The 15,759-nt window shown below is 38.7% G+C and overlaps 1 protein-coding gene across 5 annotated transcripts in view; it reads left to right on the top strand.

The window, feature by feature from the left end:
* PCDH15 (protocadherin related 15) overlaps positions 1-15,759 on the top strand; it is an 872,980-nt gene that overhangs the window by 605,921 nt on the left and 251,300 nt on the right. For all 5 annotated transcript variants that reach the window (XM_075759010.1, XM_075759011.1, XM_075759007.1 and 2 more), the window contains 2 exons: positions 2,017-2,172; positions 11,516-11,635. In XM_075759010.1, coding sequence (XP_075615125.1) covers positions 2,017-2,172; positions 11,516-11,635 — 276 coding nt within the window. The remainder of the gene's footprint in view (positions 1-2,016; positions 2,173-11,515; positions 11,636-15,759) is intronic.

The raw sequence follows: 15,759 nt of genomic DNA, 5'->3' as shown, positions 1-15,759 counted from the left end.
GCCTGATCCTGTTCTTTTTTTATTACTTTTCTTGAAAGAACATCTTATTAGATTCCATTGATTGATTTTACTAAGAGTGACAGTACGTTTTCCAAACCAGATCAGATAAAAAGAAAATTCCAGACTTTTCTTCCCAGACTTTAAGTACTTAAAAAAAGGATGAATTGTGATAAAGCAAAACAGAAGGTGAAAGGAACTGCTAAAAGATGTTGGGATAATTTCTCTCCAGGGGCATAAACAGTTTGTTACGCTGTGCCATTTTGTATTTACGTTTATTGTCTATAAATGCCTAGATTGAGTGTTTGTTTAAAGACCTAATTTTAAATCCAAGTACTGAGCCAGCAGAAATTGTATGTATGTGAAAGTAATATTGGTCCTATACTCTCTCATATTTTACCAAAGGTGACAAACTATTTTTTTCCCCCACGTTCTTGTGAAAAAGACCAAATCCAGAACACCGTGTACTTATGCATCTATCATTACAACTAATTACATTTTTCTTGGGCGTTGCTGATAAATCTAGATCAACACAGTAGCATTTGAAATTTATTAAAGGTGGCCTAAAAATTCTTGGATGTTTTGCAAAGAATGCCAAGGTGAAAAATAAATGGAGATTATCATGTTAGGGGCTTAATTAAAGCTACAGATGATATTGGGTGTGTTCCTACTTCTGTTAGGAGTTCCACTGAGAAAAGTAAAACCCCATTAGAGCTGGCTGCAGATTTTTACAGCGGAGAATGGACTTTTAGTTAAAAGTTCCTGCTGTACTTCATTGCAGAGAAAGTTGTGGGTAAACGTGAGGGAAGAATAGATATTTCACATAAGATCTCAACACCAACGTAAAGCCCCTTCTTTTTTCCCCAGGCTGTCTGGCTCTTTAAAAACTGGTTAGTGCCAAAGTCTGAAGGGCGAGGAAAGCCATATGGTTCTCAAATCCATTATAGCAAAACTGGAAAAAAAACCGATCAAAGAAATGGTTGCATTTAGAATGAGCGAAAGCATAATTACATAGATAATTACGGTATAATTGTAAGTCTCAGAATCTCAGTACAGAAACCTGTTTGCATTTACTGTACAGAATAGTATGGCATAGGCATCTTGAAATTACTTTGAGTTGTTTATTCTTTTGAAGACTTTGAGGTTAATAAATGCAGCTTTTTTTCATTTGGTCCCTTCCCATGCTCGCTCGCTCTCTGCTGAGTGTTAGATACAAAATCCAAATAGAGTTGCTGTCAATAGTTTACATGCCAGGCTGTGGCTTCAAATATGTAAATTGGCACTTGCTGTGGTGGGAACGTGGTGAATAGAAGTCACGCTGGAATGCTGTATTTCCGTAGCAGCCTTTTGGAATTTCCATTTCAACCAAAGGTGCTTTCTCCTTTATTCTTCTTAGAATTGTTTTGTTAACTCAGGTAAGTAGTAGTAGTAGCCTTTCCAGCTTAAATTTCTTTCCCTGTTCATCAAGTCTGGGAGTTATTTTTGTTTGAATATTATGATGTTCACTGGAGTAAAAAGAACAGGACATTGGATTGTCTACACTTAAAAGTGACTGGGTTGTTTCTAAATTACTTGGTAAATGTAAGTGGTAGCGTATTGAATTTATTTCTGACTTGACCTTTCAATTCCAATATTAATAAACCAAAGGTTAAAATGTGTGGCATTTTCTAGGTATTTTCCAATAATCAGAAGATGTGCTTTTTTGTAGTTGTTGCTGTTCCCGAGGGAAATGCGAAGGGCTAATCGTGCTGAGGATTTGTACCTCTGTATTAGCACATACAGCTGGCAAAGCTCCGTCTGCAAAATAAGCTTTGAGACACGTAGGTCTCCCTGAAATACTGCCAGCACGAGTTGTAGTCGGGACGCTCTCAGAGAAGCTCTGTAATCCATAGAGCGTTAGATGTAAGACAAGCAGGCTGATGGGCTGTAAGTGAACCTCAGCGCTATTAACATCGGTCGAAATTTAACTGTTAGTTCAGATTTTGACTATGTATTATAAAAACGTATTTTCGCTTACAGCCGCCCACGTCCATCCAGTCCATCGTGGTGCAAGTGCAGTGTGTTAACAAAAAGGTTGGCACCATTATCAACCACGAAGTACGGATTGTGGTGAGAGACAGGAACGATAACTCGCCTCGGTTCCAGCAGCAGCGATACTATGTGGCGGTGAATGAGGTCAGAATGGCTTACCTGTTTTCCCCTCTTTCCCTTCTGTGTGGTGTCATTGCTAAACGCCAGCTCTCAGTTCTTTCACTTCTCATCTGAAATCCCAGTAAATTCAGTTATTTTAAAATCCCTTCTATTTGTGTTGCTTTGGAAGAGCACAGCACAGACAGTATACTTCAGTTTTTAGCATGTAAGCTGTTCTTCCTTTTTCTTAATGAATAAGACGACAAGCACGCTTTTCATCAGGATGCTTGTGATGATGCAGAAGACACGAGAATCTGAAGCTACGTCTCAACGAGTGAAGCATACCTGTCTGTTAAATTTACAAAATGTTTTACTGTATTATGCAGTTGTATCAACAAACCTGGAAATAAAACAAATGTATTTATGAAAAATAAACGTAAAGCAAAATGGTTCAAAAGGTTTTATTAACAATATTGAAGCTTGGAAAAGTGCAGGTTGGGTTTATCGCTGTTTCTCTTTATTATGTGCTGTCTGTGAATGGAGTAGTTCTGGTTTATCTTTTCATGAAATGGAGAGCTGTGGATTGGCCTTTTCTGTATTCTTTGAAGTAAAACCCAATTATTTCTTGAGCTTCGTTTCACTTTACAGGCAAGTTTTTTATTCTGTTAGGGATTGAAGTGTCTGCTGATAACCAGTCCAAAGGATCTGTGTTTTCAGTAAGGTGTAGTATCTTGGGGCTTTAATAATAATAAGTGGAAGTGGGAACTCCGATGTGGAAATGTCCAGCCTGAAACTAAGAGGAGAACGGCAAGATGGGTCAGTCTGCAGGTTGGAAGAGTCACAGTTGCATTTAAGAACATGAAGCTGTTAACCGTGTAGAATGCGTTGTGTCCCTGATGGGGTTTGGGTGGGGTTTTCCTGTGAAACAACACGACTGCTTTCATGTTGTTTGATTTCAGTTAAATTGATTTGCTGTTTCAAAAAAAAACTTGCATAGTTTTGTGTCTCTGGGATATTCAGCTTTTAATGTGTCTGCGTATTGTTACAATTGCTACATTGCTCTGAGTGACTAAGCGTGTAGTGGTGTGCAGGAGAGCTCGTAGGCCCTAGGAACGGGAGAGTTGGTTGATGAGTTTAGGTCTAATTAAGCCAAAAGTATGGAGGAAAACACCCCAAAACCCATACGTTATTTTTGAGCAGAGACCTGAAGTTGAGATAAGGATACGCAAGTTTTTCAGACTTAGTGCTCTCCTGACTGGTGCAGCCTCTTAAAGTGAGCTTGTTTCCACCCAGACAAGTCTTTGGCCATCCATCTACCGATGTTTCTTACCACCAGAATTTGGAGGTCACAACGTACCCTCTGTGTGAGTGCCAGTAAAGTCCCCCTTACGCTTTTAAATTGTTGTCAAGTTGGCCTTTCCATGGTAATTGTAGCTTCTGTGTTTTTGCAGACCTGGTGCAGAACTGCTTTTGGCCTTGAGTAAAGGCAACAGAAACATTAGTCTGAAGCGCCTGTACGGGCTGGGATTCAGGTCCCAGATCGCTTCCAAGACCTGCATAATTTTTGCAGTACAACTGAAGGCAGGTGGTATGTCGGTGCTGTAATACTAAGGAAGCAAGCATTTTCCATAATTAGGAAGTAGTCCAAAAGATAGAAAAATGCACCATTTAAATTTATGTTTATTCAGAAATTTAGCAATGTTCCAAGTCTGTGTAATCATTTATTTGCATTACTATTGGGCAAAATGCAATGTTGCTCTTTCCACCAGTTGCAGGCTTGATTTAATTAGCTTCTTTGTTCCATTTTATCACTGTTATGCTTACAGCTTCTGACATGGCACCGCTGTGCCCTTCAGCAGTACCCAGTGGGTTAATGCTCTCATTAATTAACAAAAAATAAAAGTTCACAAAGCATCTCCGACTTTCTCTAAGGTTTTAGGGAGTGATTACATTTTTTAACGATAGTTTATTCTGCTAGTAATTGGCACTGCCTTAGAGAATTTAACTACAGGAATGCACTGGAATGCTGGTTTTGCGGTTATTTTTTGATTGCCTCTGGTCTTCTGTTTTTCGTTTGTTTGTAAACTAAAAAGTACACACATTTCTCTTACATAAGTAACGTAAAGCAAATCAAAGGACAAGTAGTTTTTATTATTTACAGCTACCACACAGGTGAGCATCACAAATACCTCCTATTTTTTCTAGCCAGGAAATTCCATCTCTGTCAATCTGAGGACTGACTTGTTCAGGTGCTTCACAGGGTTATACTCGGGATTTCCTCCTGTCAGCTGCTGCGCCTCTCCCGCCGTCCTACGCGGGACGATGAACGCACGCACTGAGGCTTTATAACCATACCGCTGTCACTTATACAAATCATTAGGTGGACTTCCTGCATGTACTATTTAATCCATCTGTACAGAGACGCCAAGTGCTGGATTTACAACTCCTGTGCTAACCAGCCTGACAGTGTGCATCCTTTATAGGTGTAGCGTCTCCCGAAAGCATCGTGCTCCCTCTGTACACCCACTGTAAGGAAATCCTGGGCAAATATGTCTCAGCCTCGCAACCGCGTTGTTTTTCTGGGGGGGAGGAGTAAGGTCTAGGGCAAAGGCTTTCCCAAATAGACAAAACTGTTATAATTATTGGCACCTATAATACAAGACAAATAACTGTAGCTAGATTTTACTTTGTTCGGTAATTTTTCAGTTTCAGAAATGTCAAGGGGTTAAAACTATATTTTGGGGAAATAGAATGATTTTTATGTCAAATATTCTTTATATTTGAACTGTCCACAACATACTAGAATTAATTTGTAAAAGAAGGTGAGCGTAGTGGTAACACCAGAATAAATCCTAGTTTCACATGCGTCTTTTCCATTTGCACAGAAAAAGACCTGGTTTAAAATTAAGCCCATATTTTTCCAGAAGGCTTAGAATGAGATGGGTAAGGTAGGGGAGTGTCTTGGTTTATACCAAAGCATGTGTCAACTGTACTACTTGATTGGTTAGAAAAGGAGGATGTCCGTACTATTTTAGACCAAAAGCTTCCCTAATCCAGTGTATTTTCTCTGTTAGTGGACCTTGCAGATGCTCAAGGATTGGGAAACATGAGGTGGTGCTGTCCCGGCTCCAGTCACTGGTAGCTGTAAAATATGTTAAACCAAAGGCACAACATGTGTAATAGCTCTTGACCAATTTTTTCTTTCCCAGTTGCTTGTGAACATGTAGATACTAGAATTCTTATTATAGGAAATATCGACTAATCTGTATCAAACTTTTCCATGTTGTCACAGCATCAGAAGCTGCATGGGTGTAAGTTCAGAAATACCATGGTAGCATTTACTTAATTTTCAAAGCCATCCTTCAGTTTCAGAAGTAGAGAATTTTATGATTAACACGTATTTGCTGATGCCTCAGCATTCCTGAGTGGTAATACCCCCTTCGGTCTCCCTTCTCCTACCTCTAAGTTCCTTCTCAAGCGCACGGGTACGAAGAGAGCAAATTCCGTGCCTTAAGGCAAACTTCCCAAATCCTTCAAAATATGTGCACTTATTAATCTGGCAACTAGTTGGTGTCTCTTATGAAAAAGCCATGGTCCTTCCCATCCTTCCTTACTCAAGGTGTTTTGTAGCCTTTTTCATCATGTCATGTCTCATCTCAGGCACCGAGATGAGAAGTACCATAATTTCTCACTCTACTGCTTCAAATATCTTCACCTGGATCCTAAAAATCCCGAGAAATCTCTATACATAGGTAGTGTCTGTAGACTTTGGCTCTATTCTGCATATTGTCAAATGATCCTTATGGATTTAAGTACTTTTTTCTGTCATTCACACAGTTGTATATAGAAGACCCCTGGGTAAGGTGATTCAAAACTATAACGTGCAGAGAAATTAAGGTTCCCCTCCAAGTGCGCGTATGGTTTGAAAATTGATCTTTTGCATCAAAGTATAAAAATTATCATTACATATTTTTTGAGGAAATACTTTTTTTCAGGAGGATCTTCGTTATTCTACTAAAACCATGGGCTTCTCATATGTAGTTGCAATAATGATTGTTCTAATCCTTGTTGATGGAGCCTGTAATGTTTGTTTGACTTGGTGGCTTAGCTTTGAGTGGCAGTGCTGGTATTCGTATTATGTTACACTTAAAATTGGTTTTAAAGTTTTAGCTTTGTAGTTTAAAGTATAAAACAGAATGTCTGTTTTTCCCTAAAATAACTATGTGCTTTTTAAGTCAAGTGTTATTATCTGAGCACTTGTAAATGAAATAGCTAATTAGAGTTAGTTCATAAGAAAAAAATCTACCCTGCTGCTTTTTTTTCAGGTGGAGGGGAAGCAAGCAAAGGAAGCACCCTATGTGTGTGTGTACATACGTATTTCTGTGCACACTTGTGTGTATAAGTTTGTATCTATACATATAAATCATCTCTAATCTCTCTGGGCCTCAGTAGTCATAGCAGGGGGCTAACGTGGACACAAAATAACCATCTGCTTAAAATTAACTGATGTTTTGTGCATAAGCTATAGTCAAGAAAATGAGGTTGTAATTAAGCTGTTGACCTTTACAGGGGTGCTACCGTTTAGGAAGAAGTTTCTCATGGTTTTTTCAAGACAAAGAATGTTAAGCGTCTCGGCTAAAAGCAAATCCAACTGCTATCCGCAGCATTATGGATCTCCTCTTAAAAGTAAAAATGGGTTAAGGTTAATGTTAATTTTTATGATAACCCTGCAGAGTATTTCTAATTATTTCCTTTGTTTTGTGTGTTACATATTTTTATTCATACGAAAACGTCACATCATAATTAATTTAGAAAAAAATCCTGACAAAATGACATTAGCCTGGGGCTAAATTTGACCATGCGTATTAGTGACTTAAAGACAGGAGTTATTGCAGTATATTAAAACAAAATTCTGTAGCTAGGTTGAAATTCAGAGGAATTATGCAGCTTGGTTAATGCTCTACAGGCAAATCATGGCATTGCCATGATGGCTTTAAATACTTAGAACCTAATACAGGGACTAGAAACTAAAATCTTGTGCTGCTGAGGCACAGTTGTGGTTGTCTGTGTTTTGTGTTAAATGCAACTTACCGTAATAAATTTTATCTCGGGTAACACAGCTCTAATTCTGCATGGCCTGAGTTTTAGAAGACTGACTTATTTGTGTGTTGTTTGGTCACATGAGCCTTCCCTGAGTCCTACAGAGGTGTTGGTAAGCTCAGGAGCGTTTAATAACAGGTTTTATTCACCATAATAAATGGTGTTAATAACCATTTGGAAATGGTAGTGGAGTTACTAGAATATGGTTTGAAGTCAGGATCACTTTATTAAATGTACGTAACCTTATAGCTGCTTGTAGACCAAAATTTTGGAGTTGTTTTGTTTTTAGGGGGTTTTAGGTTTTTTTTGTTTGTTCCCCCCCCACCCCCGTAACTTGGCAGAGATGGGAATCCTTTGCAAAATGTGTTTCTTGAATGTCAGTCATCTTAAAACTTTGGCTTTGGGCTGTTGAGAATTATAACTTGTGCTGAATTTTCATTTCTTTTGGTGTAATTATTCATATCTTTTTTTTCCTTGTGGTATTGAAATAATGAATCTCTGCAGGTAGACATCATCAAAAGAATATTAGCTCAGAATGATTAACTGTAAATCTTACTTTGCTCTGCTGTTCAGGGCCACTGTGAAAAATTATTCATTTTTAACTTTGTAAATAGGCAATAATAGCAAAATTTATTTTCAAAATGTTTTATGGAAGCATTGAACATTCCTGTCTGCATCTAGACTTCTAATAGACATAAATCATGTTGAAGGAAATTTTTAAGCATTACAGCTGTTGACTGTGGAAGAATAAGATTTATTGTGTGCATTTCCTCTCTATTTGTTTAATTGCATTCTTTTGAAATCTTACTTGTTTCTTGTCATCATAGTTCTTTTTCACCACAGTGAATTCCCACAGAGATCATTATCCTCAGCCTGTCACTACTGTTCATCTATTTATTTTTCTGTACAGTTCCTAACATTTTATTTTGCATAAGGTAGGACACTCAGCGTGGTCAAAGAGTTTATCACATAACTTCAGTCCCTTTCTGTAGGAGATAATGAGTTTAATATGGAGAAACAAGACTCCTCACTATTCTCTGAAGGAGGCATGTCTAATCGGATGGAGACAACTGAGGTTGTGATGTTCAACACTTTCTGGAGCCATTTTTGGGTCCTTCTGAAAGGTAGCAAAGCAGAGGAGCCAGGAACCCCCTCCCCCATCTCCCTGAAGAATTGGCAGTGGAAGATTTTTCAGAGAATGAACTGAGTTGGAAACTGGGAAAATGGGTTCTGTGCAGAATGTCTCTGCTACAGGCGGACATAGTGGGGTGGGGTGAGCTCTAGGTGAGTCAGTGCTGTCTAGAGAGTATGTGCATCTACTAAAGAATTAATTTGATCACTGCTTTGGGAAATTATATATATTTTGTAGTATACAATACAAAACCATCTCAATGAGATCAACCCCAGCCTTTCAGCCTGCTCTTTTGGCTTTGGGGTACGTGTTTTACATACCCCCAAAATACTCGCTAGAAAAATACGCCTGCCTTTCCCATGTTACCTGTCTGTCTTCCTAGGAGTGCAGTTCCTCACAAGCTGTTTGTGAGGAGTAAGTATTAATAATTAAATAAGTAGTCCTTATTTAAACAAGAACAATGGGATTATTCATGTTGATAAAGAACAGTATATGTACTATATATATTGGTCACATTTTGTAAGGCCAACTGAGTTTCTCTTTAATAAAGTGAATGGTGACAGAAGCCTGTCAGCAAACCCTCGCAAATTGTGGGTAAAAGTGATATTGCTGGCTAATGGTAAATCATTGTAATGTTGGGATCTCAGTGTAAAAACATTGTGCAGCTTTGAATGCTCAGTGCCCCTCTCAAGTGATTAGAAGCTGAGTTTGGGATTTGTAGTTTAGAGCTCATCTGAATTTTTCCAACGGCTGCACTAATTTCTGATGTGAGATCTTGGCCCAGCTGGAAAGTTGAGTGAGAAGAGTTAATTTTTGCCTAATTTTGAGAAAGAGGGAGTGGCAGGGGATTTGGGGATTATTTGTTTTAATTTATTTTTTTCCCCAGTGTCCTTTTTTAAGTGCCTGTGCGCAGGCAGGAGCTGAGGGGTCTCTGTGAGGAGAGGCTGGGGCTGCCTTGGGCGGGGCACGGCTGGTTCCAGCCGGTTCCAGGGGCCCCAGCACAGGGCACAGCCCAGTCCCTTAGCGGGGCTGGTGGCACCTCCGGGGAAGCGGATTTAAGGAAGGGGAAAATGCCGTGAGGCAGCGAAGAATGAGGAAAAAGTCGTGAGGAGAGGAGTGCAGCTTAGCCTCGGGAAAACGGGTGGGATAGGGGAAGGTGCTGTTTTGTCTTCATTTGTCACCATCCAAATCTGTTTTTAACTGGCAGCAAGTTAAATTAGTTTTTCCCAAGTCGAGTCTGTTCTGCCTGTGAGAGTAGTGGGTAAGTGATCTGCCTGTCTCAACCCTTGAGCACGTTCATCCCATTTTCCTCTCTTGTGCTGTTGAGGAGGGGGGTGAGAGGGCACCTGGGCGGGCTTCCAGCCCACCATTAGTGAGGTAAAAACTACAAACCCTCCTGTAAATTTTCCAAATTGGGTTTCAGGTTGTTTTGTTCTTCTAGCCCCTTAAAAAAAAAAAATAAAATTGGGTTGGTCTGGGTTGGAAGAGACCTCAAAGCCCATCTAGTCCCACCTCCTGCCATGGGCAGAGACACCCTCCACAAGACCAGGTTGCACAAAGCCCCATCCAGCCTGGCCTTGCACCTTCTCCACTACACAGGCACTTTGTCATTAACCTGTAAGTTATCCTCCTTGCTTTATGACAGTTTAATTTTATACTGTCAGGCAAGGCTTATGTTTCTGAAATGATTGCTCTCCTGAATTCTCAAAGGCCACTGCTGTACAGAGGTACAAGGCAGAGACTCTCTGTGAGGTAATTACCTCGCAATTAGTAGGCACGGGGGAACAGTCAGCTTCCTACACCCACAGGTGCTACTATCTATACCAGTAGTAAGCAAGTCAAGTTGGTAGCAAAACATAAATGTACATAGTTAATGTGGCATAAGGGTAGATAATGCGAATAAGTATTGTAAATTAAGCCCTACCTGTTTTGTCATAAAAAAAGGCTTTGAATTGGTGGGTTTTATTTTGAAGATACAGTATTCTAGGCCCTGAAAATATTTCTCAGAGAACTCTGTCAGCCATTAAACTCTTCAGGTAATTAGCAGCTTCATAAATAAAATAAGACCAGGATCTATGACTATAGGGGGAAATGGGCAGTTAATGATTTGCTTTATGGTGTGAACTACAAAATAGGAAAGTGAAATAACATCCACATTTTCAACAAGTGTTTGAATGACGCTTTGTCCTTTGCCACCTTCTCTTTTTACAGCATTTCAAACCTTTTTAGACCCCGTAGGTTTAAAGATGTGCAACAACTTAATGTAAAACTTGGAGGAAAAAAGAGGGTTCTGTGCATCTCTCTGAATTCAAGGGCCAAAAATTGGGGTGTGATGAGAGCAGCAGCAGGAAGTATGGCTAGGAGCAATACGTATGTGGAATCCAGAACTGTTTGTTCATTTGTTTTTCTCTTTTGGGTTGATTACTCACAAAGTTTTCTGAATATTAAAATTTGGCAATGATGACTCCCAAGAAGTCATTTGGACTAATGTCCTTGATTTCAATGGGTCTTGATTTCATGCTGTTTATCTATGCTAGGATAATTATAAATTGATTCACTTTCCAAATAGAATTTTATGGGTATTCAATTGCTGCCAACAAAATATTGGAGAAACAGTATCGTTCTTGTGTTTGTTTAAAGCCCTAAAGCTCTCTGAGTGGCTATGTTTGCATGTAATAATATTTGGTGCTAGTCACCTTGTCATGAAGACACTGCTAAGTAAGTTCTGTTTACTTTTGCAGCTCATCTTTATTTTCCTTCCTGAGTCTGAAAAAGTAGCTTTTATTTTTATTAATCTATTTATATTTATTAATTCTTTCAGTTTTAAGGTTTTTTTTTTTTATCTTCATCTTTTCTGAAGCAAATGAGATTCTGTCCTGATGCAGACGATCTGTGCAATAAAAATGGAAATTGGTTTCACTGTTTCACTCTCTATGTGATGCTTGGCATCAGTTAAAATAAATTCTGAGTACGTCATGTCTAAGTAGTTGCTCATACATGAGGTTCCAGGCCAAAGGGGAGGAGAGAATGTCAGCCTTGCATTTAGACCAGAGCTATGGGGGGAGAAAAAGGAGAGAGACTTTGCAAATGGTTCTTTAATTGTTTCTTGTATACCTTAAGGTTTTAATGGGTTTCTGTTTGTCTCTCTTCTTGCAGTTAACTCCAGTTGGAACAACCATCTTTACAGGATTTTCTGGAAACAATGGTGCTACTGACATTGATGATGGTCCGAATGGCCAGATTGAATATGTCATCCAGTACAATCCTAATGACAAGGTAAGTGCATTTAGCTTCTTTCTTCTTTCAGGTGTGTTTGTGTGTGTATATATAGATATACACACACACCCCCACCTTGAAGCTGTTGGACTTAATAAAGAAATTCTTTCCTTCATTATGTGGGCTATCCTCTCTGCCTGTGAGCCTTGCTTGTCCTGTAAACACAGCTGAATTTACCTTCCCTTTAATTGCCATGCATTAGCAGCTTAATTACTTCAGTATCAATCAGTGATAATGCCCTGTCTTTTCCAGTGTTGTTCACACACTTCATCTTGGTTTTGGCATGCCTTTTCAGGCGGCAGTAGGTGGTTGTATTTACTCCTACGCTTCTGTATCTAATAGATTCACAGCTAGGAAATATTTATAGGCATGGCTAAGTTACTCTCAAAAGAGACATGCTGACTTTTCTTATGAAGCCATTTATATTTAAAGATCACTGCTCTAAAAAAAGAGGGATGTATATTATTAAAATAAAATAGTAATGATCCCTACCTATTATTTTTGCAAACATACTTTTAGAGACAAAAAGCTTGAAGTATTACAATAAATTGTCTTTAGGGTCAGATATGTGAATTTCTCTATTATAACAAGGTTTTGCACATGGGTGATTTGTGTGAAGTGTCCATATGCATTTTCATTGCAAATTCAAAGTAATTAGAGCAATCCTTTTTTGCAAACCAAGCTATCTTTTGCCATGGGCTAAGAGCACAGTTACAGTGGATCAGCTGGCGTGATCGTTTGTTAAGCAGGCTAACCAGATTATGTGTTCATCCCAAAGGTGACATAGGTGTTCAATTGGGGGAAAAAATTTAGTAGTAGGTAGACTTAGTAACCTCTCATTGTAATTCCCTACTTTTACTTCAAGGGATTTGAGCAGAAATGGTTTTGTGGGAAAACAGCAATCTGATTTTCAGTTTAATTAGAATCACACAAGTTGTGATTCAATTTGCATCATTTAAGCTGTACATCTCATAAAGGCTTCACTCCTGTTTCCACTGAAGTCAACAAGAGTTTAAGTATCTACCAAACTACACTTAATGCGTATACTTTTTAGGAGCAGAAGTTCGAAGAATAGTGATCAAGGAATCAGTATCAAGGAATAATTCAGTGTGAACTAATGATATAAGAGCCTACTTTACTTTTCACTGGGGTAATTGTTGATTTTTGCATAGCTATATGTAGATACATAATATTTACTTATTATATCTACATATTTTGAGGACAGAGATGGTTTCTTGAGAAACTTTGCAGCACCTTTAGCCACAACCTTTTCTCGGGAGCATTGTTTTGCAAAGAGGCAATGTCTTTTCGACAAAAGTGAAATTGTGTTGTTAGGTTTTTGGGAGATAGGGAATTTTCTGACTTTATATGTTGTGTATATTTGGAATGATTTCATTTTTTAAATGTTTGCAGTCATTTCTTAGAGATTAAATTGCACAGACTTGAGCAGACTCGAGTTATGACACTTACTTCAGTGAGACTACTTAAATGAGTAAAATAATTAGCTTGCAATGTATGGGTTCATCATGTTACGTTCTCAGCTGTTCTTTGTACTGGTGGTATGTCTGACTGAAGAGTTTCTCTCCTAAACTTTGTAAACAAAGGCAAGGGTTTTCCAAGTGAGTACTAAAATGTTATGTGAAGATCGTCTTTTAACTGTTTGCATGACAGAAGTGTTATAAATAAATGCTCCTCTACTACCACAAATATTTGAAAAGTGAATAGAAGGCAGGAAGGAGTGAAAGGAATGGACAAGCAGTTACAAATTCACACAATCAGAAACACCACTCAAGCTTTGAATTTTTCTCTCCACTCTTTTTTCTTACCCTCTAACTTATAGTACTTAACAAAAACAGCTCAAATAATTTCTTCTGTTTCAGTAAAGACTATGAAAAATGCTGGCCCAGAGAAAATACCTCTTCCAGAAAATACTTTCTCCAGATAACTTTAGAAAATTGAAAGTGTTTTTTAAAAAGAAAACTTTTTAGCAGACATTGAATATGTTGGTATACTTAATAATAAATAAAAAATCCAAATCCCTTCAAATATAATTTCTGTTAAAATATATTGCACCACAGTGAAATATAAGAGCTGCTTTTAATTTACTGTTAAGTCATAGCATTATATTGCTCAAAGATATCCTGGGAAATGATTCTAAAAGCATCTCCCACAACCACATTGGCCTCAAGTTCAGCACAGCAGTTCACTTAACCACTAATGGGAGGACATTATAGCATGCCTGAGTGGCTTGGTCTGGTGTTTTGCCACAGGAAGAATTAAAAAACATTTGCTAAAACTTAACTTTTCTTCTCTTACTCAGTGAAACTTACTTGTTCTTGTTCTCCCAGTGACTGTGAAGAACAGCGAGGGATTTTCCTGATTGGAACAACTTCTTTGGAGTAGTTAGTTACTTTATTGCGTCTTTGTCTTACTACTTTTGTATTCCAGATAAAATAAATCTGATTCTTTCCTCTGTAGATAGCCTTTTTGCGCATAATATTGCTTTACCTAGAGATGCCTTTTGTGCGTGTGCTTGATAGAGATCACTTTTCATCATTGTGAGCTGCTTCATCTCAGCTGTCAAGTTGCCAAAAGTTACTGCGTAATATCTGCTACGAGTGGATTTCCTTCCTTAACCTGGGAAACAGTAATATCAGGCTCAAAAATGATGTGTGCAGCTTAGTGTGAAATATCTGTATTTTTCTTCTTCTGGGATCCCCCAATATTGTGTGATGAAGTTGCCTGCAGTGTTATTTGACATCAGTGACAGTCTCCTGCCTTAGAAAAAGCAGACTGATTATAGCTCATAAGTTTCACTGTAGACTAATTTAGGCATTTCAAAAAAAAAAAAAAAGTAAAACCAAGAGGTGTTTTGCTAGAAATCCAATTTAACTTCATTATTTTGTTGTTTAATTGGGAAGATACACAAAAGCCAAGTAGAAAAACGGATGCAAATCATACTTGACATAGGGCTGGGCTGTAGCTATCATGTAAAGGAATGCCATAAAACTTCTCTTAGCCATTAAAAGCTAGGGATCGAGTCAATTAACTTGCCCAAAAGATTTTGTCTCCTAATGCAGAGTGAATTGTTACATCCCGGAGGGCTCTATTTATACCTGAAGGTTACTAAGACTCAAAACAAGTTCGGCAGTCTGTCCTTACTAGCTGATTTTACTGAGATTCATTGTCTTGTGTTTGGTGAGGATTCAAAATTAAAAAATTAGAGTTTATCTGGAGTTGGGGAATACGCAGAATGCTTTTGCTATACTGATTTTTTTTCACATACCAACTCTCTGGGGAGTCAACTGAATTGCTATCCTGGCGGCTTTCCCCATTTTAAATTTGTCGGCCCATATTCAAGACGATGGGCTGACAAATGTTCTAAGTTGTGAAGACTGCTGTACCAAAGCATTTTGTTGTCTCTGTTTTGAAGTGAGAGGAGAACTGGTTTTGTTCTCTTGCAGTTGACAAAGCAGGATCTTGATCTTCCCGACTTCCAGTGTGCGCTGGCTCATTTCAGTGTTGGATGGAAATGCAATTGAGATGTGATGGTGCTGTGCACATCTTTTAATTGCCTTGGAGCTTCATTACCGTTGGGGTTGCAGCAGAAATGGAGTTTGCAGGGGGATCACAGGGTTGATCTGATGTGGTACCTTCAGGAGCTGTGACTCATGACTGGAAGTTCAGCTTTAAATCACCGCTGAACGATTGCATTTCTGTGCTGTGTTGGAGCCAGAGGGTACTCCAGGTATAAACAGTTTGGGAAGAGGTTAAAGTTTTTTGCTGAAATTGTGCTGATCCTTCCTAACGGTTCAGATAGTACAGTTCTGCTTATGTGCATCCCCATGCCAAGATCTGCCAAGAAAAGGGCAGTTACTTTGAGAGTGCCTTGGCTGATCCTCAGCTGCAGTCTTTTCCAGCTGTGTCTGGCCTTTTAAATCAGAGCTAGGTGGGCTAAAGCAGTTAGGAGAATCTTCCTGGTGAATTAGAAGTGGCACATATATGTGTGTTTGCGTGTGCATGCGTGCACACATGGCATCATCTTGTACAGCAGTCAAAGATATTACCCATAACTTCATAGTTCATGACCTGCTTGCTTGTTTGTGCAAATACCATTAAAAGAA

Source organism: Balearica regulorum, chromosome 7 (assembly GCF_011004875.1).
Source record: "Balearica regulorum gibbericeps isolate bBalReg1 chromosome 7, bBalReg1.pri, whole genome shotgun sequence".
NCBI classification, from domain to species: domain Eukaryota; kingdom Metazoa; phylum Chordata; class Aves; order Gruiformes; family Gruidae; genus Balearica; species Balearica regulorum.
Note: the sequence above shows the minus strand (reverse complement) of the source record. Positions and strands in the feature narration are given on the sequence as shown.